Source organism: Melopsittacus undulatus, chromosome 3, assembly GCF_012275295.1.
Source record: "Melopsittacus undulatus isolate bMelUnd1 chromosome 3, bMelUnd1.mat.Z, whole genome shotgun sequence".
Classification (NCBI taxonomy): Eukaryota; Metazoa; Chordata; class Aves; order Psittaciformes; family Psittaculidae; genus Melopsittacus; species Melopsittacus undulatus.
In genome coordinates this window covers 97,017,560-97,044,841 of record NC_047529.1, presented here as the reverse complement: position 1 = coordinate 97,044,841, position 27,282 = coordinate 97,017,560, and the positions used below count along the sequence as shown (strand labels likewise).

Below are 27,282 nucleotides of genomic sequence, written 5' to 3'. Positions count from 1 at the left end.
AGAAGAAAGCATTACATTTGTTTATATTTCTATCACCAAGAAAACATTAGTAGGAAACTATCCTGAAAATCAGTCATGAAATAATCAATTTGAAAGAGAGCAGGTAGAAAAAAATGCCAACTCTTCATCAACTAGAAAAGCATTAATGGGTGGGCTGTTAAGTATACATTCTGCCCATTCAGAAGAATTACCTTGCCAATTTAGGTGTCATTAACCCAAATTATTCAGGAAGGGATGAGAGCTTTCTTTTAAGTCTTTAAAGGAACCCTGAAAACTGTAATACATTAATGGGGCCAGTTGTCTAGTCTCACTTAAAAGAATCCTACTAAATCAAAAGGTGTTTATAGTAAAACCCAAGACATATCTTACCATCCAATCATTTAAAAGTCAGAAATAAGACTTCCTTGATTTAGTGCTAAACCCTATGAGAAAAGCATGCAACAGAAACAAGCAAGCGAAACAGCACCAGATGATTTGATGAAGGAGCGTGTAACTTGGGATCTCAGTCAGCTGAGCAGAAATGAACCACAGCCAACACTTGAAAAAGAAGATTGCACACAGTAATTATAAATCATTACCCATTTTTTTCTGTCTACTAAGGACCTGTCTTAAGAAAAAATTTCCATTACAGGCTTAATACATACTAACTCAAACTCAAAATTAAATATTAACAGGTTTTCTTGAAAATCTGATTCAAAAGCAGAGAAATAAATTTCAAGCATTGTGTGATGATAAGGTAGAATAATTTATTGATAAATTGTAAGATAGCTGAATATTTAAATCACCAAAGAGGATGAAGGATGTATCTGGAACTGTAAGTCCAATATGGAAAATCATCATTCACATCTGAATATGACAGAGCTGATAAGAGTCCAGACATAGCAGATTCACAGTTACGTCATTAAGTATCTATGTAGATTGCCATAATGATTTAATAATGACAAATCTCAGAATATTCACATATGTGAAAAATAGTAATTATACCAAAACCCATCAGATTTCACATATTCTGTAATGTCAGCAGCTCACACAGCAATTTCTTCAGGAGCAGATCTGCACTTACTCAGGAAAGATTTCACCGCATCACATGTGCCTTCTCTAAACTTTTCCAACCTGTCACTAAATGATGATATAGCACTGAACCTATTGCACATACACCCCTGTCCCCCAGCTTTAAGGCTCTTAAGAACATAGGCACAACTCTAGCAGGAAAGACCTGGCATCCTGCCTCCAAATATACTAAAAAATGAAGTCTAGCCCAGATCTTAAACACAGGACAAATGTGTACTGATATCCTCTTTAAAATACTTAAGCATACAGCATTTGTATTTCAGCTTCTCTACATGCGAACACCACATTTCAGTCTACCTGATACGAACTGATACACTAAAATACATAAAGTAAAAATACTCTTTGAAGAATTACTTCCTACTTCCTACCTCACCACTCTAATATTTCATTATCCAGGTTTTGGACTCTTTTTTTGTTTGTTTGTTTTTAAATCTCTGAAAAAGCTTTCAATTGTTTGTAACAAAACTATCAAAACAGTATCCTTCACTACATCTGTGCTGACTAAGAAGGTCCAGCTCTTACAGATGCCTCTTTTAGACTTGTTTTTATGAGCTTCTCTGGAATGAAGCAAAACTATAACAGATCTTTTGGATTATTTGTTCCTAACAAGGAACTACGGGAATACTGATATTAAGCACACTGCAGTGTTTGAAGGTGACACTAATGATTAGATTCTTCTCCTCTTAGGAGAAAATTTGAGTTTTTCAGCTCATTTTGCTTATTAAGAAGCCATTCCTACGTTCACAATTAAACAGTGGGACCAGGAGTCCTTCACAGGCCTTTTGTCTATGTGGTGGCCTTAACCTGTTCCCTGCTGAGGCAAGATCCAAGTATAGAACCCCAGCCCTGTGGAGACAGTGTTCTCACAGGAGAATGGATATTTGGTACACGAACTCTGAATAACTCTGAAAGATACAGCAAGGCCATGAGAGGCCCGAAGAAGCTTAAGCAAGCAAGATAAGAAGAAGCTGGAATTCACTGAGTTATGAGAACTGTGGACTGTTGGCAAGCTTTCGAGGTCAAGTTCTCACACCTGTGCTTAACCAATTATATGTTAGTCACTAAGGGTCTTCAAGACAAGTATCCAATCATGATATGCCAAATTGCTATAGGTGTGTGTAAGCAATAGTATATAAGGAGTTAATGCTTTGCAATAAATGGCTTTTTGTCTGATCATATTGATCTCTGACTGAGTCCATTCCGTGGCACCCAGCCTCACCAACCTCTACTGTAATCCTGGTCATATTCTGACAGAAGATGCATCAAATATTTTCTAGCATAAGAAAGAGGGTCAACATGAAATTTCCAACTTTTTGGGACCTTTTTGGGAGGATTTGCACTTCTAGCAAGCAGAGTAGGCTGTCAACAGGGCAAAGGAGGAAGATACTCAGGTTTGCTTACTACCCTGTTTCTTTGTTATAATTTTAGAGAAGAGAAGGTGTATGCCTTGCTCTAGTTGAGCAGAACAAGACTGGAAGAAGCAGGCTGCAGTGGAAATGTGTCATAGGGCCATCATTACTACTTCAGAGGAGCCTGTCTGAATAACTGGTGCAGAAATTAGGAATAGCTTATTAAGTCATTTGGGAAGAAGGTCCCTGTAGAAGTACTGCACATCTGACCATATCTAAGGAAGTTCTGATGCAGAAGGGAAACATGCAGAAACCCGAACAGCTCTGTATAAAAAGAGCACTGTCAACATCTGAGAAGCACTGCAAAGAACAAGACAGCACACACAGACATGGCAAAAGGGTAAAAATAAACCAAATTAAGGAGGAATCTGTAAACTCTAGAGGAAGAAAATAAAGCATTTTGCTGATATGCACAAAACAAGCAAATAAAAATGAAGCAGCAAATGGGATTAAAAAGATAGTGTACCTTCACACACTGGGCAGCACTCTCCTTCTGGCACATAGTACCTGTCGCAGTGTAGCTCACCACACTGGGCAGAGAAACAAATGGAGACTCCACCTTGGCATCGACAAAAACGACAAGCATCCATTCGAAACATGTCTCCATCATAATATTCCATGCTGTTAAATATGCAAGTTGGCTTCACTTCTGAAAGTAGGAGGGGAACAAAAAAAAATATTTTACAGATATTGGTAAGAAATAAACTCATATTGCTACTGACAAGAGAAAGTTGACATTGAAGTTGACTTTTCTTCCATTTTTTAACTAAAATATTTTTTTTAAGAACATAGCATGTGTTACTGTCTGTTTCAACCATGGAAGAAAATAAAACACTATTCTGAACAGGAGTAGTTCAGGTTAGATGGAAGAAGATCGTCCCTGTGAGGGTGGTGAGGTACTGGAATGGGTTGCCCAAAGAAGTGGTAAATGCTCCATCCCTTGTGGTGTTCAAGGCCAGGCTGGACAGAGCCTTGGGTGACATGGTTTAGTGTGAGGTGTCCCTGCCCATGGCAGAGGGGTTGGAACTAGATGATCCTTTCTAACCCTAACCATTCTGTGATTCTATGATTCTATGATTTCACACATAATTAAAGTCTCATTTTTAACAAGATCAAATACTGAAGGAAGGCTATGGCACAGGTATCTCTTCATAGGTGTTAAATATTTCTTATTTTGAATGAGATAGAAGCTACTTCAAATTTCAGCACAGGAAGCAATGGATTTTTCTGTTTTCAGAAGATAATTTCTGATGTTTCTTAAGTGTAATCTTCCTTTCTGCATGACTCAGTGTACAGTTGGATAAATTGCACTAAGGCTGTTCAGGCAATAGGGATATGTTTAAAACAAAACCCAAACTTATTTTGTGACTACTTGATCTGTTATGCAGAACTGAATACTATTCAGTTTAAGCAACGTGGAGCTGTACTAGTCAGCTCATATCTATACTCCCCACAGAAAATAACCTCAATTCTAATAAATATTTATGTGATCACTTTATTGCATACAGACAACTATTTCTGTATGCCTTCATCTACAGCAGATCCCTAATGTTTAAGTAAACCCGAATTTCGTGGAAAACTGAAAGCTTCTGAAAACTCTTAAGTATTTTGGAATGGAACAGTTTGCAGATTTAACCACTTGTTTAAAGTTATTGTCACTTTTTTATACCAAAGAGGTTTGCTTCCAGAATATGAAGCAGATCCACACGCCATGAATACAACGTAAGGTTTCCTTGGAGCTTCTGACCTTGCAGTTACCCCACACATACACATTTTCTTCCACCAGCAGAGTGTATTCTGTTAAATCAGCCCAGCTTAGACATACACAGTGTTGTGTACTTCAGCAGCCCAGGGCTGAATCATTGTGACTCAAGACACCGTAGAAGAAATGCTCCAAATTTATGTTCAGCTATAACACATCACATTAGTCATTAGGAAATCATGACTTTAGTTTCATCATGACATTACTGATTGAGTTAAGCTTCCTTCCTCTTCTGAACAAACTTTTTGGCCTTCTATGGTACTAGACCAAGAAACCTGAAACATTTTAATTTCTGATTTTTTTCAAAGAAGCTGAAGTCAAAGAGTATGTAGTAAATAGGTGTAGCTTTCCAGAAGCTAAAAATCTGGTATTCTTAAAAGCCAAAGGTTCTGCAAAGAGGAAGTTATTTATTTCAGCAACAAAATCAAAATTAAAAAGTTTACCAAACTGTGGATAACACCATCAACTTTCATTACAGCTGAACTAAAACAGGAAAGGAAAGAAAGCTCAGTTACCTATGCTGCTGATTTCAGCCGAATAGATGGAAAGGACTACTTAGCTACAAGTGCAATGCTTAGCCACACAGGGCTGAAAAATGTGCCCACTATATAGTCAGGTGATTTTTTTTTTGGGGGGTAGGGCTCAGTATCATTGCAAGGACTCTAGTATTTCTTTCCACATACACTTATATTTTGCTCCAGCCCCAAGTCATTTAACATGATTGTAAGTGCTAGAGTTGAAACTTGGAAGAATCCTGACCAATGTTCGGTTATAATGTGCCTGTTCTGTCTTCAGGTCATAATCTAGAAAGCAGCATTTTAGAAAAAACAAACGAGGAGGAAATACCACTGTACTGTGTCAGGAAAGCAGGTATGACCTCATTAGAAAGCAATTCGCATAAACAAACACTTGAGAAATATTTCAAGTTTATGTAGCTCAAGCTGTTAGTTTAAAAACCTTCTCAAAAAGGAGTAAGTGCCAACACAGTTGAAAGGCCTTTAAGCTATTGGCTCCAGACTTTACCGCTTTGATTGCAGCTTTCCAGATTTTTAATGATTTAATGATTCCCACCCCCCCCAACCCATCCCCAAAACAGTAGATCCAAATTCCTGCTTAGTTTGAAGTAGAAACATCATCTTCCATGAGTTATCATTAATTTTAAAAGTGTCCAAATAAGACCAAAGAAGTAACTGTAAAGCTGTAAAGCAAACAGTATGTTTTCTCCCTACAATGAAAACCACCACAGAATTTCACTATATGTGTTTTTTTACCATCAAGATTTATGGTAGTGTATACATTCACACTAGCTATTGACCTAAGCCTATAAATCCAGAGACAAGGATTACTTTTGTTAGAACCATATGTAGGACTGCAGCCCTTAGATGCAGTCAAGCCAAAACAAGCACTAACCAAAGAACTGTAGCTTTAGACACTCATACAGTGGAAGCCTAATGAAAGGGTAAGCACCATGCAGTAAAATTGTAACGATGCATTTCTTCCACCCATGATATGCTGGAAGATTCTTTCAGTTCTTTTTTTCACTTATGGCCAGAATAGAGCGAAAGAACATAAAGCCAACATGAAATCAATGCATCTTTTCCTAAAGGCCAGTAACCATGAATTAATTATTCTGCCAATAGAGAATACAGGTAGACTTCCTCAAGTGCCAAAGCTTCATTGTGTGACAAAGTAATCCAACTGAACTTCACAGCACAAAGTGATAAAAACATATCCGAACCCCCAAATCCTTTTTCTGATTCAGACTACCACTCCAAAATAGCAGGCATAAGACAGACTATGGTTTTGTGAACATGAATTCAGTCTCTGCCAGATATCAGATAACCCAGTTATACAGGATTGATCTAGACCAAGCACAGACATACAACTGCCCATCTGTGAAAGGAGCCAGGCTAGAGCAGACAGTACCCAGAATAATACAGAGTTTATACTGGCTGTGGAAGGACAGATAATATCACATCTTTTCTCCCATATAAGCATGACTAAGATGGACTTGATTTGGCATTAAAGTTCCTGCCACAGAGTTAAATGAGAAATAGTGCTGGCACAAATTTAGCTTTGTAGATCTCACAGCCCAGCCTTTTTGTTTGAAAAGTCAGCACTGCAGTGAACCATAGAGCCCCATGCTACAGATGCAAACTGATTACTTCAAGACCTTTACCTCCCATCTGAACTGCAGACAATCTGTTTTATCAAACCAGCCTTCAAAGGTATTTCACCTTACTTTTAAATCTAATTAAATACAGTTCTGTTGGCTGAACTAGCCCAATATAAAACTTCTGTTATTGAGATTTCTGTAGTTTCCCAATACTTGTGGTTTCCTTTGATTACAATCATGGAACAGCTCAGAAATAAATGCAAGTTTGCACTCCATCCCTTGCAAGACAGTGCATTAGATGCTTCAGGCATCAGCTGCCTTTAGGAAAGTTTGGGCATTTTCTTTCCTAGTATCAGAAATTCCAGTCCCCCTGAAGTGGAAGCGAGATTCTGTTGTTTACAATTTTCCCTTGTTTAAAGGATTAAAAGGTTCATGACTGCAGCATACTGAAGTATTTGTACCAGACTCTTGGAAGGAACTGAAGCAAGTGCTGTGAACTTTTGATTAAATGAAAGGGAAGGAAACTGATAAACTTGAATCCTGTGTCCATATAAACAAAATACAGAAAAGCTTTCTGTTTTCCCAAAGTTGTGCTGATAAGGACTTTAAAAAAAAATTTCATCAGAATTAGCCCGTAACAATATTAAGAGACAACAGACTACACACTTTTGTTTCCTTGCAAATATATAAAAACAAGCTAGGTAGGAAAAAAAGATATAATTGGGGTTCTTGCTGTTCAGGTTGTACTGCTTAGTGCAGTGTATTCCCTAGTAACATAACTTCAGAACCATTCTCAAAGTCCTTTGGTCCCACCTCTTCTGAAAAGGTCACCCAGAAACAGAGAGGTCAGAATTAAAACAAACTTATGCAGTTATTTGTAAATCAATGTAATTATTTATGCATGGATTTATACAATTATATATGCATATTTTCACAGCTTTTTTTTTTCCGTAGTATGTGAGGTTTGTAAGATATTAAAAGATACTTGGGATTGATGAGGAAAATGAAATTCAGCAATTCAACTTTTATAGTAAGTTTTATAGCAGAGAAAGTCTGTATCATTACATTAGAAACCACTATTATATTCATCTGCCACAATCCATATAAAGGGTCAACTACAGACAGCAGTCTCAAAAATTGTCTGTCCACCTCAACAGCAGCTCCCAGTCCAGTAACCTTTAGGCAGCTTCAGGAGACAGTTCTTGTGTACATTGATTCATGTCTGTCTTACAGTAAACAAGACAGCAAGGTGTTCCCCATAGAGGCAAAGGACTTATTTCCAAGTCACTGTATTGACTGGAGGTTGCATCATGGCAAGATCCCTCAAAAGAACTAGCTCTACCTCATACATCCCTGACTCAGTCTTCTCTTTAAAACCACTGGTAATGGAGAAACTGCAACCTGTTTACTAAACAATTCCACAGCTAAGCTCAAATATTGTATATTTTATAATGTAGCTAAGCTCAAATAATAGCAAGGGTAATTCAGGGCACGCAGAGACAGCCAAAAACCAGAATGAAGTTTCCCAAGTTTCATTACTTTTCCCATCTTTAAGTCCTACTATTTTTTCCCTTCCTTCAATGGGCAAAATTACTGCTAAGGGGACTCTTCCTGGATGTTCCTGCATCCATTCCCTCTTACAGATGAAATTTCAATTTTTCTTCATCAGGTCATGCTTTTCAGTGTTTGACTGTTTCTGTGGCTTTCCTTAAGGCTATCCCCCTTTTGTCTATACATCCTTCTGGAAATTAAGCAGTGCTACTTTTTATGCTGCAGTAGGTTTTAGCCCTGCCACAAAAAACCAAGGAGCCAAGGCCACCGAGGGCCATGGCTGTGCTCTAAAACCCCAAACAGTGACAGATTTTCTTGATAAAACTGCCAAGCAATTCTTGGAAGTAAGCCATGTTCTTCATAACAGAGGAATGTGTCTAAATCCCAGTAGTCTGTCAGTCTATCAAAGGAGAAAATGAATGTTGTCATCAGTTTAGCCCTAGACATGTTACCAGGACACAGGCATCTGAAAAAATCTCAGCACCACTAAAAGGTACTGCACAGCCCCATCATTCACTGCCAGTACATCTGTGATAAGCCTCCAGTGTATATGAAAAGTTAAAAGTTTCAAGAAAAAGAATCCCCAAACCTGTAACACAGGCTCTGGTTTGGCATTTTTTGCTTTATTTGAGAAAAATATTTAATTCTAACCTTGTCCTTTCCAAAGTGCTAGAAACCTTGTTAAAGTTTAAGCGTCTAGAAATATCTGAGAATCAGAACATTACTGAAGACCTGAGCTTAGAAAATTCACTTTGGCAAAACATTACTACTTCAAAAACTAGATATATTTTTTTTTCCTTTAACTTTTAAAACCAGACAGAACTAGACCATCTGGCTTCTAATATTCTTTGTATATGACATACCACCAGTTCCACAGTTTCTGTCTAGCATCTTGTTTTTCATTAACTGATATGAATGAAAAAAGTGAGTTAGACTTTGTCCTTATGTTATTTAAAACTCAGGTCTCTACTATCCACTGACTAACCCTCCCATGCATACTGAACCACTGTAAAGGCTTTGAATTTTGTTTCACATCCAGCTGTGGTCCCAACAATTTCTACCCTTCCTCATTTATTTACTTACATTTTATTTGTTAATACTTTATTTACATGCAACTACAGACTGATTGCTCTTACAAGGAATTTTTGACTGGTCTTTTGACTGGCCTCTTGTTTTAAATGTAACTGGCAAAGCTTTGTATTGCTTCAGATATTTTTCCCAACTTGACAATGGTGAGTATAATCCCAGTTCAGAGGATCAGCACATTTGATGTGGTTTGGCAGACTGACGTGCTTTTTCACTCTACTAGACCAAATTCCCATACTGCTGTGGATGGTGATTAGCCATGATTTTCAAATAATGTCCAAATGTTCTGACTGAAGGAAAAGTATGCTAACCCAAAAACTAAAACCCCACCCCACAACCATTAAATCACTTCACCTTTTTGACATCAGATTATCTTGCTTCAATATTAACCTTCCATTTATTATTTACAAAACAATTTGTTATCTTTTGCTCCTTGCAAACTGCATTTTGAATCTTGTTATTTTAAAACCTTGTTATTTTTAAACAGGTGACTATTTAAAGTCCATAAAATTCTGTGGCTTTGAATTCCCAGAGAGAAATGCACAACAATGTTAAATTAGGATCAGGACTATACTTCAGGACATCCTCTGTTACCATGGTAAAACTTACTTCTTAAGAGCACACAGAAAACAAATTTATTGAAAGTGCAATATGAATTCTGTAAGGATTTGTGCAATAAATAACAGGAACTCTATGGAAATTAGCTGATGTCTGTGAGGCGTTTCACTTGGACTGCAGTCTTCCTTCTTTAGTGAAGGTTTTCCTTGCTGACCTGGTAGTCCCCATTCAAACCTCTTCAGTACTTATTGATGCTCCCTCTAGAAACAGGTAATTCTAATTTATCTTTAGAAACAGTAGAATCACTTTTGTCCTTTTCCACACCATCAACTTAACAATGGAACTGTAATTGCTGTGAGGAGTAAGTGAATCAACAGGTGAGAAGTGTGATTAAAGAGGAATTTTACTCTCTCCTCCAATGCAGTACCACTGTGTAGAGATGGAGTCATGAGGAAAGTCAGGAGGCACAGAAAAAACCCAAATGCCTCATTTATGTCAGTGGTATCTCCTTGAACGAGTTAAAAGAATTACAGAGGCAGTTGTAAAACCCAGGTTATGTGTCACATCAAGTGAATGAGCTGGATGATTTAGGACATGTCTCCACTGCCATGCGATCATCAGTACAGCCTAAAACAGCAGCATAGAAAAGGTCACCATCTTAAGTCCCAGGAAAGGCTGTTAGCCTTTCTTCTGGACCAATGTCAGTTATTTTTATGTACGTATCAGGTAGTCCCATTTTCAGTGGGCAGGGCAACAAAAGTCCACACCTCACATCCAGGGGAAAGGGGTGTGAAGTGGGGCTGCAGAGCCACTCCTGGGAAGTCTGGACTCTCAAATCACAGCTCATACATGGCCATGGAAGAAAGAAGGCTCGTCCCCTCAACCCTGGATCATATGGATACATTAACAAGGACCACTCTCACACATAGGATTTACCATCAGAGACCCTTTTAAAGTAGCAATTGTATTCAAGTAAACTTACTGAGAAGTGGATGCCCTGACAGACAGCAGGAAGCAGCTGTAGGATGCTTGGTAATTGCACTTTCAAATTTCTAAGGCAGAGCTCACAGTCAGCATGTGCTTTAGTGCAACTTGCATTCAAGAAACTCATGCATCGATACCTAATTAGGGAATAGGCAAGTTTGGATACTCTGGTTTCCAAGTCCTTCTACTCTTGCTGCATGTACAGCTTGCAGTCTCTTTAGATTCACTTATTCATGCTTTAAATGTAATGCTGAATCTTTTTTTTTTTTTTTTCTTATAAGCTCTTCCATGAGAAAAGGCAGCACCAGGATTGGTAGACAAAAACCTTGGTGAACAATGTATTTTGGGTGGAACAGAAGAAATCTTGAATTAACTTCTGTAAAATGCATGATTTTGGGAAGGACTGCCTCCTGGGAATCTCTTGCTCAATTTTCCCCAGATTAATATAATATGCAGTCTAAATGGAAAGCAGATTTCAGATAAGTGCAAGTAGGAAAACTTCATGGCAACTGGAATAACGTGCCTTTAAACTAAGCAATAAACACTCTCAATTCCACTGAAATGTATGCTCTGTTACAATGCACTTGGAACCACAAAATACGCAACACCTCATTTTCAGTTTCATAGATTAAGATGAAATTATTTGCTATAGATTTCCCATGTTGCTGTTTTTTTTCTGTTTACTTCACACTTCTCAGAAATGAGCACATTTGACTGCGGCTGTAGCTCTTGAAAACTTCACTACTGAACGCCACTATAGTAATTGCCAATTCCCATATGCAACTAGCAGTGAGGTATATATAGCTATATCAGCTATACCTCTGCTTAGACTATTTGATGGCAACCAGAGATTTAAATTTAGCAATTCACAATTCTTTCTCCTTCAGGCTACAATTCTGTTACATGCACAACCTCGGGCTTGCCCTGAGGATCATCAAGGACAGTAAGATTAGGAGAAACAGCCAGCCAGCATCGACTCAGCAACAACTGACACAGTCATATCACTACTGCATTGTAAATCAGTGTCTACCAACAGTTCCAGAGAGCTGCAAGATTGAATTTACAAGTTAAACAGTAAAGACATTTCTCTGACAAGGAAAAAAGAACAAGAAACAACAAAGTTGTGGTAATCATTGTTGTCTGAGCTATCATTTTGACATCCAAAGACAAGGCAGAGTATGTACTGCATAAACCATGACAGAAGAACTTCATGCATCAAAAGGGAACTATGACTTGATTCCTGCCACAATCTAAACAATACAGATTTATAAAGATGCTTTCCTTGAAAATGAAGGAATCAGGCATATAATATGTGCCTTAAATTTGACCTTTTTAATCGACTAACCTTTGGACAAGAACTGCATTATAACAACAGTAATACCTGTACACTAATTGTAACAATGAATTATTTTGACCACAGTGGTGTTTTAAAAAGTATAATTATGTCTTCAGTTAGCATAACGGTTTTACTTATATTACTCTGATCTCTCCATATATTCACAATAAGAACATCACACAGAAATATTAGGAACATCAGCTCTCTGTAATGTATTTTTTTTTGTCACCAGAGAAGGTTGTTCCCAGCACTAAATTATTTCCTATATTAAAAAAAAAATCCAGTCAGAAGCTCAACCCATAAAAGTTTAAACAGCCACAGACAGTTGGTACTTAACAACAAGGCTCAATTAAATCAAAATATCAGGACCATTTCCAAGGAGGAATAAATGTTTTTTTCATGGTAAGTAATGTCTATAAAATTATATGGTTTATATATATAAACTATGAGAAACAGCAGATTAGACATGATAGAACACATAACGACACACTCAGTATAACTCTGAAGCATAAAAAAATTCATTTTGTAAGTTGATATTTTAGAAATACAGCAGTGCATTGATTTACTGCTGTATTTGTCATTAAACAGGAACAACAGCTCCATGACCTGCAAAGAGTAACTAGCATAGAAGTTCCTTTTGCTTCAGATTAATTCACTTTTCTAAGACAGACTAACAAAAATGATCTTTAAGGTCCCTTCATGATCTTTAAAGGTCCCTTCCAACCCAAACCATTCTGAAAAAGCTAGTTTGAGAGAGGGTGCATCGGTAACAAAGATAACCACCCAAAATCTACAGATATATCATAGAACTTTGAAATCAGTTTTATATTAAAACCAGGAAAGACATTTGTGAAAGAATGTCTTGATCTGTCACAAAAATGCTGACAAACAGGATGCACTAAAGAGCCTCTACATGACATGTATTTTGCTGCCGTTATTCATTAACTGCTGCCTCAACACTGGCCGATGCTGTTCTGAGACAAGAGCGGACCTCTTTCCTGCATAGTCAAGGCAGCCTACCCGGCAGCCTACCCATATCCTTTCTGAAGATGCAGCTCTGCATTGATCACATTAACACATACTTGCAACAAATACTGCAGAAGGCTGGCTTGCGTTAACACTCTGCACATCATTAGGGTTACATAAACACACAATTCAGTTACCCCACAATACACAAAACAGAGTTTTTGCAGTCTAAATACACTTATTCATAATGGATGCCATTAAGGTAACTCAGATGATCAGTATTATTCCTGACTGCTCCTCTCCCCCTCCCTAACAGAATTAATTAATTCTAACATTAAATAGATACCATACAGCAGGAAAACTATACTAACATGACTGCAGGTGTCCTTTTTAGTCCATCCTCTTGCCTGTTTCCAGGGGTTTCCAAACACAGAAGTAACTAATGGAACTTGCTAGTAATACTGATTACAAAAGTTCCCCACTTACCATTGATAAATTCATTAACTTGCATTTGATTAAAACACGCTCTTTAAAAAAAGCATCCAATCCTAATTGGAAAGGATGAAGATAAGGAATTCAGCATCTTCCCAGCATTTGTGCCAACAGCTAACCACCCTCACTACTGAGAACAGCATGTCCTAGATCTTACAGATTTGGCTCTTGTTACTTTGATTTTTTTTTTAATGAAGTGAAGAAACTGATGTAAGCCTATCAATGTAAGATTATTTTCTCCATCTGCCACTGGTTTCTACTGTACCTCTTCTGCACTTGTCAGTATTTTAAGACCCTTTTAAAAAACATAACTGGATATTATATTCAACTATCCATCTCACAAAGAGCATTTCCCCCTCCTCCCCTTCATTTTAAACTGACAGAAGTAATGGTAGGGATGTTTTAAGGACATCAGATGAGAAAAGATTATCTCTTCCTATAAACCTTTGTTTTCCTCCAATCTGGCCTTCCTGCTTCCATGTCACATCACCTTCCCTTCAAAAATTCCTATTTTTTCTTCAAATTTACTCTGTCTTTGCAGGCTACTAAGCTGAAGATTAGGAGTAGGAAAGCCTGAGAGACAAAAAGAAATCCTGACCCAAAACCAGGTTGAACCTTTGGAGTCCATTGCCACGAACAATAAAGCAATAATGCATAGGGCAACAGCGCTAAGACAGTCCAAAATCACTGTTAAGAATAAAAAATGAATACAATTCCTCCTTGGAAACAGGATATTAAAATGAATAAAAGCAAAAAAAAAGAAGGCCAATTTAAACAGCTTCATCTAACACCTGATATAAATACTGAAACAATTTTGGTAACAACACCACAAGTAACAGCAATGTTAGCAAGGTTAGCATCTTTCAGACTGTTTTACACCAAAGATACCCTATCAGGAGATATCCTATCAGAAACTGGTTTCACATTTCTTGCTCAAAGTATAAAAGTAAATCCTGAACTAAACATTGCATTAAACTGTGCCACACAGTTAAATTCAGTAATGATACCTTAATAGAATGACATGAATATGAATCACAGGAAGATGATTATTACACTTTAGTGTAAAAGGCAGCATATAAACAGGAATTAGGTAAATTGCATTCAATTCTACAGTAGCTAGTCTCATCCCAAAAGAATCTGTGATTCTTCATGATGCAAATTCTTTTATTCATACGAAAGAAGTTAATTTTTATGTATAATGCTCCATTATATATGCTAAGTATTATTTTTGAATCAGCATCTGAGCATTTAAAATACTGCTCTATGTAAATAACACAAACATTCTTCTAGGGCAGTCTATCTCATTGTATGCGTGTTTATGTGCATATGCAATGAAGAATGTAAAATAAAAGCTGTTTCAAATGTATGATACATGCACCACTAAAGATTAATTGTTGCAGAATAAATATTAAAAAGAAAAAAATGCAGTGAAGGAATTTTGCTAATTCCCTGTGTCACAAGGAAAAGTGCATTAGAAAGAAAATTAGAAACTTAGAAATTAAAGAAACAGAAGTTACAAATGACAACTTCCCATTTAAGTATCTTCATCTGAACTTCCAGTTAGAATGACAGAACGGTTTGGGTTGGAAGGTACCTTAAAGATCATCTAGTTCCAACTCCCCTGTCATGCACAGGGATCCACTAGATCAGGCTGCTTCAAGGGCTGTCTGACCTGGCCTTGAACACTGCCAGGGATGTGGCAGCCACAGCTTCTCTAGGCAGGCTATTTTAGTGCCTCACCACCTTCACAATAAAGGCCTTGTTCCTGATGCATTATCTAAATCCCCCCCTCTTTTACTTTAAAGCCATTCCCCCTTGTCCTATCACTACATGCCCTTATAAGATGTCCCTCTCCAGATTTCCTGTAGGCCCTGTTTAGGTACTGGAAGACTGTTGTAAGGTCTCCTCTAAGACTTTCTTCTGCAGGCTAAATAATCCCAGGTGTTCCAGCCTGTCTTCATATCAGAGGTGCTCCAGCCCTCTGATCATCTTTGTAGCCTCCTCTGGACTCACTCCAGCACTACGTCCCTTGCATTCTTTCTAACTGAACTTAATTCAAGGGTATTATTTCTCTTAGATCTTAGTAACATGGCAAAAATAACCAAATGCCCAGCATTTTCTACAGATAGATAAAATCCTCCTCCATGTGCAAGAGAAAGCTTCACGTACCATTGACACATTCAAAGACATCACAGCACTTGCCAGGTGTTCCATCTCCACGTGAGACTATCTGGGGAATGGAGCCTGCCTCGCACATGGGGAAACCACATAAACCAGAGAGACATTCGCATCTGAAACCAAAGAACAGTAAGGAAAACCCCATAAATAAATGAAGACACTTATAAGGGGATAGAATAAGCAAGAGGAAAACAGAAAGCTAGAGCACAAGTTCCAGTACTAGCATATACATATCTTAGAATCATCTTTTATTGACCCAATAACCAAGGTAGATAGCTTATCAACCTGAAGGTTTTTTTTAATCATCTGAACTCTGATTGGTGGTCAAGCAAACAAGGAGGTGGTACTATGCAATATCAACACTTCTCTAGTGCTGTACTTAAAAATGTAGAAAACTGTGGACCATATTGCTTGAAAATAACTGTAGCCTCCAGACTTGCAAAATCCAGGTTTCTCCTCCAGTTCTCTCCAAAAAAAATCAAAACTGGTGAACACTAATAGCAGTAACTGCACCCAGGGAAGTGCTCTCTCATTAGGAAACTGTATTGTACGCAGTTTTATATAGGGACTAATTAAAAAGAAAGGAAGACCATACAGAATAATTAAATTTAAGCCACATTAGAAGAACTGCAGGTTCTCTTTTGGTTTTTGATGGAGTTGCCCTCAGTTTGTGGAGGGTCAATCAATTGCATGACATGCCAAACAACATGGGAGGCTAGATATATTAAGCACTACAGTTAGTTTCAGAAACTGGAAAAATTCTAGAGTATCTCCTCCATATAAGTAGTATTTATTTGCTTATTTAAGAAAACAGTCTTAAGAACAGGAATACATAAAATATAGATAGACAATAGTCACATTTGTTTCCAGGTTCTTTGCTTTATGATTAACATAACAGTTTAAAAGTCAAACACTTAAGACTTTTGGTAAGTTTATACTTAGAACGCTTGCCTCAAACAATGGGCATATTACAGGGATAAGCAGTAATGATTCAACAGAATGCGAGACAAAACGAACAAAAACAAATATGCGAATGTCGTAGCTGAGAAACTTCATAGAATAGGACTTAAGGTTTTCAGCTGCAAATGACAGATTTTTTCTTTTTTCTTTTTAAATGGTAGATTTTTAATTTACCATACTACGAATGCACATGCATTTGAAAAGGGGAAAAAAAAACCCTTAGCAGAAGATCCTGCAATTATGAGTTAAAAGGAAATGAAAATAAGAACTCTACTTGCTAATAACTAAAGTATTTTAAATATTCAAAACAACCCCCATATTAAACCACCCATTAGTAAGATGCATCATCAGCACTTAATGTATTTTCTTATTCTTTATGCTTAAAAAACAAGAAGTTTGGTTCTTGTCTGCATGCCTCCTTAATTTCCCAACAGACATTTCATCTCAGACCAGTGCTCCATGAATGAGAAAGAGCCACCTCTCAAAAGACAGGGTTTTAATATCTCCCTCTTTTAACCTCATCAGTGTTAGACAATACTGTTATGCTCTCCACTGTAAAGTATTACTCAAAAGGAAATTTGCAAGAAGAAATACAAGCAAAGTCAAGGAATTTCACTGAACCTTTATTATACTATCTGGAAAAGATTCTTAAAATATTGAATAACAGCAGCATAATGCAATATCACGCTATAAAAGGATGAGTCCTTGAAAAAACAGCATTAATTATATTACATTTCACTAAATATGTCAAGATAAAGTGAAGCAATGTGTCTATGTGCACATACATACTACACTACAGGGATAGTTTTAAAGTAGGCATTTCAAGGATTTTTTTTTCCATAATATCGTGCTTACCATAATAGTGAAGCATAATTAGAACTAAACCAATAAAGAAGGAAGAGCAGATAAGAAAAGCTTTATTTATCAGACCTTTACTTTTCACACTTTCTTCTCAACTTATTTAAAAGTACAGGAAAAAAAAAAAAGAGAATCTAATTATTTCCTTTACTGTTCATCCTTTCCCTTCAACGATGCAGAAGAAAAAAAAAAAGCATTATGGCTTCAACTACATGGAATCAAAAAAGCAGGTTCCCTTTCAGATGACTCTAAAGCATCTTGCAGAATTCTGTACTAACATCTCACCTTTTGCTGCCCCAATAAATGGAAGGGGGAGTGGGGGTGGGAAAGACAACCTCCAGCAATTGGTGAAAAAACCCAACAAACAATTAGCACTGTCAAGTTCAAGGAATTTGTACCTTAACCCATACCATTACTTTAGAAGATGCCTTTGCCTTGTGAGAATAAAACACAGAAAGAAGCACCTACATACTACTTAAGAAAGAAAAAAAGAGAAAACATGTATAACAGAAAAAGAAGTACAGACACAATATAAAAGTGGTATTAAAAGCCTAGATAAAAATACTAAGTTTCACTTCAACCATCCTATATTCACATCCAGCTAATCTCTGGGAAAACAGGTAGATCAAACTTCCTGAAAATTCACGTTTTTCACAGAGAAAATGGCACATGTGATGGAAATATACTTATGGACCATGATTTTACAAGTCTCATGAGCTGAAATTACCACTCTTAGTTTTACTGCCTTAATAATAAGCTTTTTCAGACATGCCTGTATCTTCTCTATTCTTTCCTTCTCACTATCATTGATTATATGAGTTGCAGAAGATTAAATTATTAACTTGTACTTTTCTCCTCATTTTCTTCTGAGCCAAAGTTTTTTCTAAAAAAACTCAAAACCAACAAACCAACCGAAACACAAAACCCAACAACAAGAAAATATGAATCACCAGATTAAATAACTTAAGATAGGTCAATATTCCAGAGAAAGAATTGAAAAAGATGTTTAAAAGACTGCTGGGAGCCAATGCTCCTTTCTGCAGAAGAGACTCCCTCCCATTCAGAGGAATCAAAGCTTCACATACTCATTCACAGTGTAAGCAAACAAAACCCCACCCTCCAAGATTTTATAAATTTTCTTCCCATTTGGGTAAAAAATAATCCATGTGTAGGAAAATGTCAAAGTAGCAAATGGTCTCAGATGGACTTTTAAATAGTCTGCATTCTTTTCAGCCAGCTCTGCTAGGAAAACCTTTGACCATTGTCCAGACTATTAACATGGAAAACATTGTTTTGGAGACAGAAGTCTTTCAGGAAGAAACCCAAGGAATTCTAGTAGCCGAGCATGACTGCTGCACTGCCAAAACAACAACATCTGGAAATTCAGAATAAGTGATCCCGTTCTTAAGTAAGACAGAAAAATGAGCTTTATAGTACTCGCATTCTCTGCAGTGCCTTTTGGAGCAGAGGGATAGACAGAAGTTGTCGTCCAATTCTGTGCTCTGCCACAGACAACTATCCACCTGCAGGGTGTGTGTACCTGAGGCTTGGTACTGAGCGCTAAGTTTGAAGAAGTTTAGAAGGCCAGATTGTGACAAACCTGGCTATGGGCCTTCTCAAAGTAATTCCTATAAAATTTGGCTGTTCAGACTGCTGTGCACAGTGTCGCTTCTGAGCTACCCCTTCTATAACTGTAACTTGCCTAAGGAAAACAGGCACGGCAGAAGTTACTACAAGGAAAACTTCCCAGAAAGAACATAACTTTATGCACCACTTTCTCCCCTTACACAGCCTGCAATGACAGCACTGCAGCATCAAATCACATGGTGTCATCCAAAAGTGCAAAGATTAAAGGAAGGCCAATGCCTGAATCACTGAGAAGCTGGCACTCAGTATCTGCCCCTCACATCTTACAAGTAAAGATGCTAAGGAAACATGTCTTCAGGTGTTATATCATCACAGTACTTCAGTCAAGTCAAGAACATGCCTTTTTACAAGGAAGAACAATCCTTTAAGAGTCAAATGTCCCCTAACAAAACAGTTCAGAAAGAAAAAAGGTGAATCAAACAGTCATGCAAGAGACTTCATGGAGTGCAGCCTGGAAAGGTGGTATGGCCTGGAAGGAAACAAGAATCCCAAGAAAGAAGCCAGCTGTACTGAAATACTGAAAATACGGAATCAACCTGGCTGGTAAAAGGAATTGTCTTTAGTTCTTCATGTTAAAAAAAGAAAAAATCCGCATAATAACAACAATAATTCCAGAAATTTGAACAACTGAGCAAGGGAAGGCTCTGTATATAACAAATCGAAACAAGATGATGTCCATTAACCAGCTGAGGAAGGTAACTGCTTCAGTAATACAGATGGCCTGCTTTTAAAATTCAGTTTTAAGTTCTTCAAAACAGGTAATTTCATTACTGTCTTTTACATTTAAGGGTTTTGGTTTGGTGGCTTTTTGTTTGTGGTTTTTTGGTTCTTGGTTGTTTTTTATCATTTTTTCCTTTCTTGTTTTATGTCACCAAAATTGAAAAAAGGAAAAGAAGGAAAAAATCAAACAGAATACTTTTAAATGCCAATTTTTATTTAAAATCCAATTATCTTGGTTCATTTACTTTTGCTCTTAAACAGATGAAAAGAAAGAAGTACTTGGTTAGCCTCAGAAAAGCTGTTTTGATGGTAGGATCAAAAGAGTTTTCCAGGCACAAGGCATAATGGCTATGAAAATAAGTACAGGAAAAAGAACATCTAGTACCAGTGAACAGGAAGGTTGGGGCTGGGGTATGTTGAGGAGAAAACAGCTATTCTGAGGATCAAAACAGAATTAAATCTAAAGCATTGAGACTAGAGAAACGCAATCCTGAAACATACATCCCGTTCCTGTGGAGATTTGTATCATGGTCCTTCTTTTTTCCTTGCAGGAATCTAATACAATTTGCATTAACATTATTAGCACTTATGTTACTTAAATATATTAGAGACAGCTCCCAAAGATCTACTAATAATATATACAGGTAAGGATACTGTAAAATAAGGAATTTTCAGAAGAGAATTCCTAACATATTGAAAGTGGCAAGATATTAAATGTGAGGCCCTCCTTATCATCAAGCACAGCATATAAGAAATGATGATACAGGAAAATGAAATATTAACATAGCAATGTCACAAAATTGACAAAGGATTATGCCTATGTTACTCACATTTGAAGCCATGATATAAGTTCAGTAGGCAAGATCCTGAGTTTTAAACCAGTCAAGCTACAGAGTCCAGACAGGGAATCAACCAAATGCCAGTCGTAGAAAAAATAAGCTCAGAAAGTAACACTGCAGGCAAAGACAAAGCATGTGGGGCAACTTCATTCCAGAGGTTCAGCTAGAATTGTCAGAGGGGACAGAAAACAAACTGTCCAGAGGAGGCAAATAAGCCCTTCCTCAAAATGTGGGAAACCCTTCGATGATCATTTAGCTTCTGGATTTATTCCATTATAGGTGAAATTTAAAGATAAGGCCAGAAGATTGCTTCAGAATCCAATGGTTGCAGAAAGCAAACAAGTCCATTTAGTCAATGAGACCTTTTCCATTTAATTGGAATGGCATGGACAAGAACTGTAACTGTTTTCTAGAAATAAGATGCTTGAAATTCCACCAGTAACATTTCATGGAAGAGTAGTAAAATATTGATTGTTATTTTAAAATGGTCCACAACTTTCAGTTCCTCTTTTAAAATGTTAAATAATTTAAGAGGGAAGAAAGGAAGCAGCAATTTGTGACTGGTGAAGTCGGATACAATGTTTCCCCACTATTTTCTAGAGGAAACACAACTTCAAGGTCTTTTGATGCAACTTCAATAATGTTGATATTATAATCTGCTCTAGGTCCTGTTGGAAGCTGCTGGGAAATTCTTATGTCTAATTCCCTTCTAAAAATGCAAATATGAAAGTGATACTTCTGTTGTTTTATTTCGCCTATGGCTCTCCCCAGGCAGTTCTGAGTTTGAAGACAACTGTCAAAATCAAAATTATTTATTTTTGTGATACAAACAGAAACTTGTCTGTTCAAGTCAGAAATTATTCTGAAATAAATCACTTATTCAATTTCCAAACAAGTTAATAACTGATTAAATAGAAATAAAACAAAATAAAGTGGAGAGTGTTGAGGGGAGAAGGGAGAACAATATTCATTGCCATCATGGTATACACAAATTCTTAGACTGATAAGTGAAAACACAAATTTGTAATAGAAAGATATGTCTACCAGTTTATTGTAAACTGGAAGACCTTGCTTGTCAAAAATGCAAACAAAACCAGATCCCATAGACACAACAATATCACTCTACTTTCAAGCATAAAACACCACCTAAAAGTAGACACAGTTAAGGGATACTTTAATTTATTGGAGCTAAAATTTCTTCTTAAGTTTAACATGCAAGTACATTGTTAACACAGCACATGGTTAGATTAGAGTGCTACATAAATTTTGCCATAAAAACTCACACAGAAAAAAAAGGAAGCTGCTTACATAATTATGATCAATACTTCTTCCCCTTGCGCAAATACTAGGGTTTTTAGTCTTATGGGCAGTGTGCTTCTTCCTTTACACAGTATTGTCTTTTAAAGGTTTTGTAATTCAGTACTTCATAGATGTTGGTGAAAGAGCATGGATGTGTACTTTTAGCTTATACAATACAGGTTCAAAGAGCTGATCTTACAGAAGATGCAAGTAGGAATGTCTGCATTTACAATGTGTTACAGCTGCTTCTGTGGAACATCTACCTCTTATTTTTTCTGAAGACTTTCTCATGTGTCCTCTCTTTGTCAGAGGTCTCTGACACCCAGAAGTCAGCCATCAAGCTCCAGAAATGTGTTGTGCTTCAAGCGCTTCTGTTCAGGTTTTATTGAGATAGCTTAAAAAAAACCCAAACAAAACAAAACAAAAAAAAAAACATAAAAAAACTTATCATCTTTTTCTCATTTGTGGAATTCAGGAAAATATGATTTGCTTGCCAAACCAACCCACATTGTGAGGCTGGGCGCCAAGGCAGCAGGAACTACCGTCACACTGAACTTCTAGGAATTGCTGAGGCAGCTGTAAGTAAGGGAGGAAGAAAGGGACTGCCTGAACTCTGAATTCAGCAATTCATTACATCTCCTGGAAGGCCAATATGGAGAAGACGGACACAGAACATGGGTCACCTATAAAGGTCACACTTTTGCCCTTTTATCCTTGCTCTTTGTGGATATTCAGACCTGAAGGAAGAAAAATGGATTTTCTGGGAGAAGTATCTTCTGTTTCCTAAATATCTTCCTTTGGAATAAAAAACAATTCAGTAACGGTGTACAAAATCTAGACTAATGTAAACTGCTACTATTCCTTAATGTCTTTAAAACTGCTAAATAAAGAACACTCATGTTAAAAATATCTTAGTATAGGACAGATGCAAAAGAGTGTTTTCTTAATTTATAGATTATACCTACATATGCCCTTTTGGTGAACCAATTTTTCCTAATCTCTATTCTAAACGTCTCCTGGTACAGCTTGAGGTAGTTTCCTCTTGCCCTATTCACTATATTTCACTATATCCCCCACAGAATTAACACTTCTGCTGGTCGAGTACATTTCATTTTACCATACTGCATAACAATCTGTGGCACTGCCATTCCAAAGCAGCTCCAGACTGAGACATTTTAGCCACATGTAAGGGAAAAAACAACAGGTAAAATACTGTTCAAACAAGAAAAAAAGTTCTATGACCAATTAATTTGAGAAACCTTTTCAGATCTTTTCTTCTAAACAATAAAGCTACAATCCTACTCCTCCATGCTTCTTGATCCAATTGAGAGTTCTGCATTTGTAACACCATCCAGCTATCTGTAACTAAGTGACAGTGAAATGGTCTGATTCAAAGTCTTCATTTGCTCATCCTTCAATCCCAAGATATTTGGGCTCCAATCCTGCAAGGTTGTATCTGTAAAAAGCTGCTCTTCACTTTCTGATGTATGAAATAGTCATCATAACTTATATTCCTGATTTGTTTAGATTTATAAAGCAGTTCACTGCTCTTAAATGTCTCTGTCTCCCTGTAACTTGTTATCTGCTTTTTTTATGCTTCATTTACATTTGGTTTTCCCTTCTCCTCCCATCACATCAAACTTAAAACTGCATTTATTAAAGCTGAGACTCAGACAGAAAAGAAACTGCTGGAAATTTTGATGGATAAACATTTATTGATTATTTCTAAAAAAATTATAACCTAGAACATATTCAGGCTTCTGGTGTAAGCTTTTTAAATAAGTACGTTAAGCACACTTATAATTGGGATCTAGTGAACACACTCCTGAATGCTCTCTCCCCTCAGAAGGGTATTATTATATCCTATATTATCAGCAAGACGGTGATGCGAGAGTTCATCTCAGGAGGTAAAGGATCAAAATGTTACTCACTGGGACTGATTCACTTCCACAACCTGGAGAAGGAGAGGTGAGGGAAATTTTTCTTCTCCAGTGATATGCTGTTTTGGGAAGGGTATTTTATAAAGTAAACACAACAAGACAGTATCAATTATAAAGTCTGACACAGGTTTTTTTTTCTGTGGTTGTTGTGGGGTTTTCTTAGATGGAGGGTGCTGTTTGTTTGGTTGTTTTTTCTTGTTTTGTTTGTTAAGACAGAATCCAGTACAGGGAAAAAGATTAGTGACTACAGAAGACAGAAACTGAGAAGAAAGGCACTTTGATGGTCAGATTTTTAAGGCAAGCTTAGTATCTTCAAAAGATAAGATCAAGTTTCATAAAACTGCCTCTCTCAAAGCAACATTCATTTGCTTTTAGCTTTAACTACATCCTTTAATCCTCAATTCAATCCTCTACCAGTTTCCCCAATATTTTTCTTAGAGATGGTATCAAGATAACAAGATTTTAATTACTTAGTTTTTATTCTTTTTGATATTGGCACAGTACTAACATCTTTCTAGTTCTCCTGATTTTTTTGGTTTATCTGTTTTTATTAAAAGACTGACCAAGAACAGGTGGTGGGAGGAAATATCTTTGAGAACAGAGCACTGAATAAATCTTGAAGTTACCAGATTTTAACAGCTGGCAGGAGGGAGAATGGAAACTGGTGCAAGGAAAAAGACCATACTTAGGTTAGATGAAAGGAAACAAACACAGAAGCAGGAGGATAAAACTAGAGCAAGAAGCAGAGACCTAGTAAAGATTAACCTTTTATATTATTCTAGTAAAAAGAGCAGCCAGAAAGAATGAAGCTAATAAAAAAAATATTTGGTGCAAACCTATCCAAACATGCCATTTACACCATTGTATATATTCCTACAAAAAATGTACAAAGCTATGTGAGCAATTAAGACATAAACCAACACCAATCAGTGAAATCAGCTCCTTATTTATATTCATACATAAAAAAGTTAACAGATTTTGATAAAGACTTCACACTTGTAAGTGAATTGCAAAGAAATCTGAAAATTTGAAGAAAATTAATTCAAAATAGACAAACTAGAAGCAATCAAAGACAATAGATTTTGTACAATTCATATAGATCATCTCTATGTTTAAATTTTTAATAGACATGGCATATGTTCTGTGTAAGAGGTCTAATACATTTTTATTCAATAAGCTCCTTGGAGAACAGAGCACCTTTACAAAGACCACAGACATTTCCAACGTAATAACTGGAAATTTAAGGTGTCTCATGACAGTCTGATGACAGCTGAAGCAACTGGTATCTTGATATCAGTGCCAAATCAGTAGGCTGTTCTGTTTCGACTATCACAGTAGAAATACGCGTGAAACTAAATGTAACCTCTGAATGCAAGTACAAGAACTTGTGGTATCTGATGTTTGTTTACTATTCCCATTTCCCCCCAGCATTGCTAGAGAAGTTTTCAATATTATAAATATGCATTCAAAAGCTGACTCATAAAACATAGGCCAACTTAACACCAGATTTAAGGTTCTCTGTTTTCCTAGTATTTCCTACCATACAAGAACCAGCCAAGAGCAAGATGTGGTTACAGAAGTCAGACTACTCCTGCCGTACGTGAAGTTGTCCACTACTTGTTAACAGTCAGTGATATATCATCCATCCTTAACTGTTATACTCTCCTTAGCTGCTCTCAGATTCTGCTGGTATTAAGCCTTTATTTTAATGGCAGTAAATGAAACAATTGTAGTTTCTTGACAAAATCCAAAATCTTTACTAAAATAGTTTCATGAGGTCTTAACGTCTATGGTCTTATGAAACAATACATCTTTGCTTTTAATAAATTATTCTCAAATGTACATTAAAATATACATTGATGCTTCTTTGTAATGTAACCCTACTAATTAAAAAGAGGTATGATATGGATTTAGGTGATTCTGAACTGAATCACGGTCAATGCAATGTTAGTATTACACCACGAGTTTAGTGAGAAATCCCAGAATTAAGAAATAACATCCCCTTTTCCCAGTGTAGAGTCATCCATCCATAAATCTACACTTTATTTGCCTTTCCTGTAGTTTTGAAATGCAAGACTCGTGGGACAGAGACCTGGCTTCAAATATAAAACTCCATTTTTTCCTCAAATCTGAGGAACCATTGAAACTGCATTAAAATGGTTTGACTTTCATATTCCAAATAACTGAACTTAGTTTCTGCTTCTGCCTTGTCTCTTTTCATACATACACTCTTCCCTCTAACGCTCTTTCTGATTAGCCTCACGTCTATGTTCCTTTCTTCCTCCCCTTCAATATCTTTATCTACAGCACATAAATGTCGACTATGGCACCGTCTTCCTTAAGAAGCACAGTAGCAGATTTTAAAAATCAAAAATAAGTACATACATTTCCTGCAGGCACACAACATATAAACTACTCTATGACCTTACTGCTTCCAGATTCAGTTTTAATTCTTTCCTTCTCACTTACTCTATTAAAAAGTACATTATCGCTTTGGCTGAATGAAAGGTAATCCAAAAATTTAGCAACCTATATGGTAACTATATACAGCAACACAGACTGAACCACAAAATCAAAAATTAATGGAGGAGCACAAAATACCTATAATTGTTTTAACCTACCCACAGACAGACCAGGTTATGTTAATTGTGGCTTTTTTGGTCAGTTTTGTGCATCAAGGAGGACACAGATATTAGCACAAAAAAGACGTCGTAAGACTCCAGGAGCTGAAAACTCATCTATCCCCACTCCAATCCCTTGCTGAACTCTCATCCCAGTAATGCACAGCAATCTGACTTCCAAGCAGTTTCAGTGCAATTCACAATTATATAATAACTCACACTATGCCTGTCTGCACAACTGACGTCTGTGTATGCAGGAGATGAGAACACCAGTTTTGTCACTTAAGTATCATGCACATGTACAAGTTCACTTCAGATATTAGTTACAGTTAACCCAGCAAACCAACTGGCTATATTTTTAAACATTATCAAAGGAAGAAAAAGATTCTTGGAAGGACACGTTTGCTCTATTTGTTTAAGATCATGTGTATGCCAGAAATAGAAATATTTCCAATTGGTCATTTTTTTTGAAGTAAATGAAGTTTTATTTTCTTGGTACTCTATATTCCCTGATAGAAGGAACACTGAAGTTATCATTTACAAAGAATTTAAAGTGGATATTTTTTATTTCCTCCAGCCAAGCAACAGGAAAATCGAGCCATAACTTGTGTTAGACTGCAGAAAAATACAACACAATTTTACTTTTGGGAAACCAAACTAATTTAGCTTGTATATGGCTTTTTAATCCAGTAAACTGAAACTAATTTTGAAGTAAAATCTCTATTAATAATCTGAATTTTCTATTGTGTCAAGGTTTCTGAGTGTTAATCTAACTTAGAAAATTGTGAAATTTTAATCTGGTCTTCTTTGACTTTATCTTTTCAAATACAGTCCTTGGTAACATTATATTCTAGCTGTCTTGAACGTACTGAGCTGTACTGGCAGCAGT

At 36.7% G+C, this 27,282-nt stretch overlaps 1 protein-coding gene across 1 annotated transcript in view; it reads right to left on the bottom strand.

Moving 5' to 3' along the window:
• Positions 1-27,282, bottom strand: part of CRIM1 (cysteine rich transmembrane BMP regulator 1) — a 186,213-nt gene that overhangs the window by 60,122 nt on the left and 98,809 nt on the right. Inside the window, exons 5-6 of the mRNA XM_005145103.4 lie at positions 15,501-15,622; positions 2,947-3,129 (exon numbers count right to left, since the gene is read on the bottom strand). Coding sequence (XP_005145160.1) covers positions 2,947-3,129; positions 15,501-15,622 — 305 coding nt within the window. The remainder of the gene's footprint in view (positions 1-2,946; positions 3,130-15,500; positions 15,623-27,282) is intronic.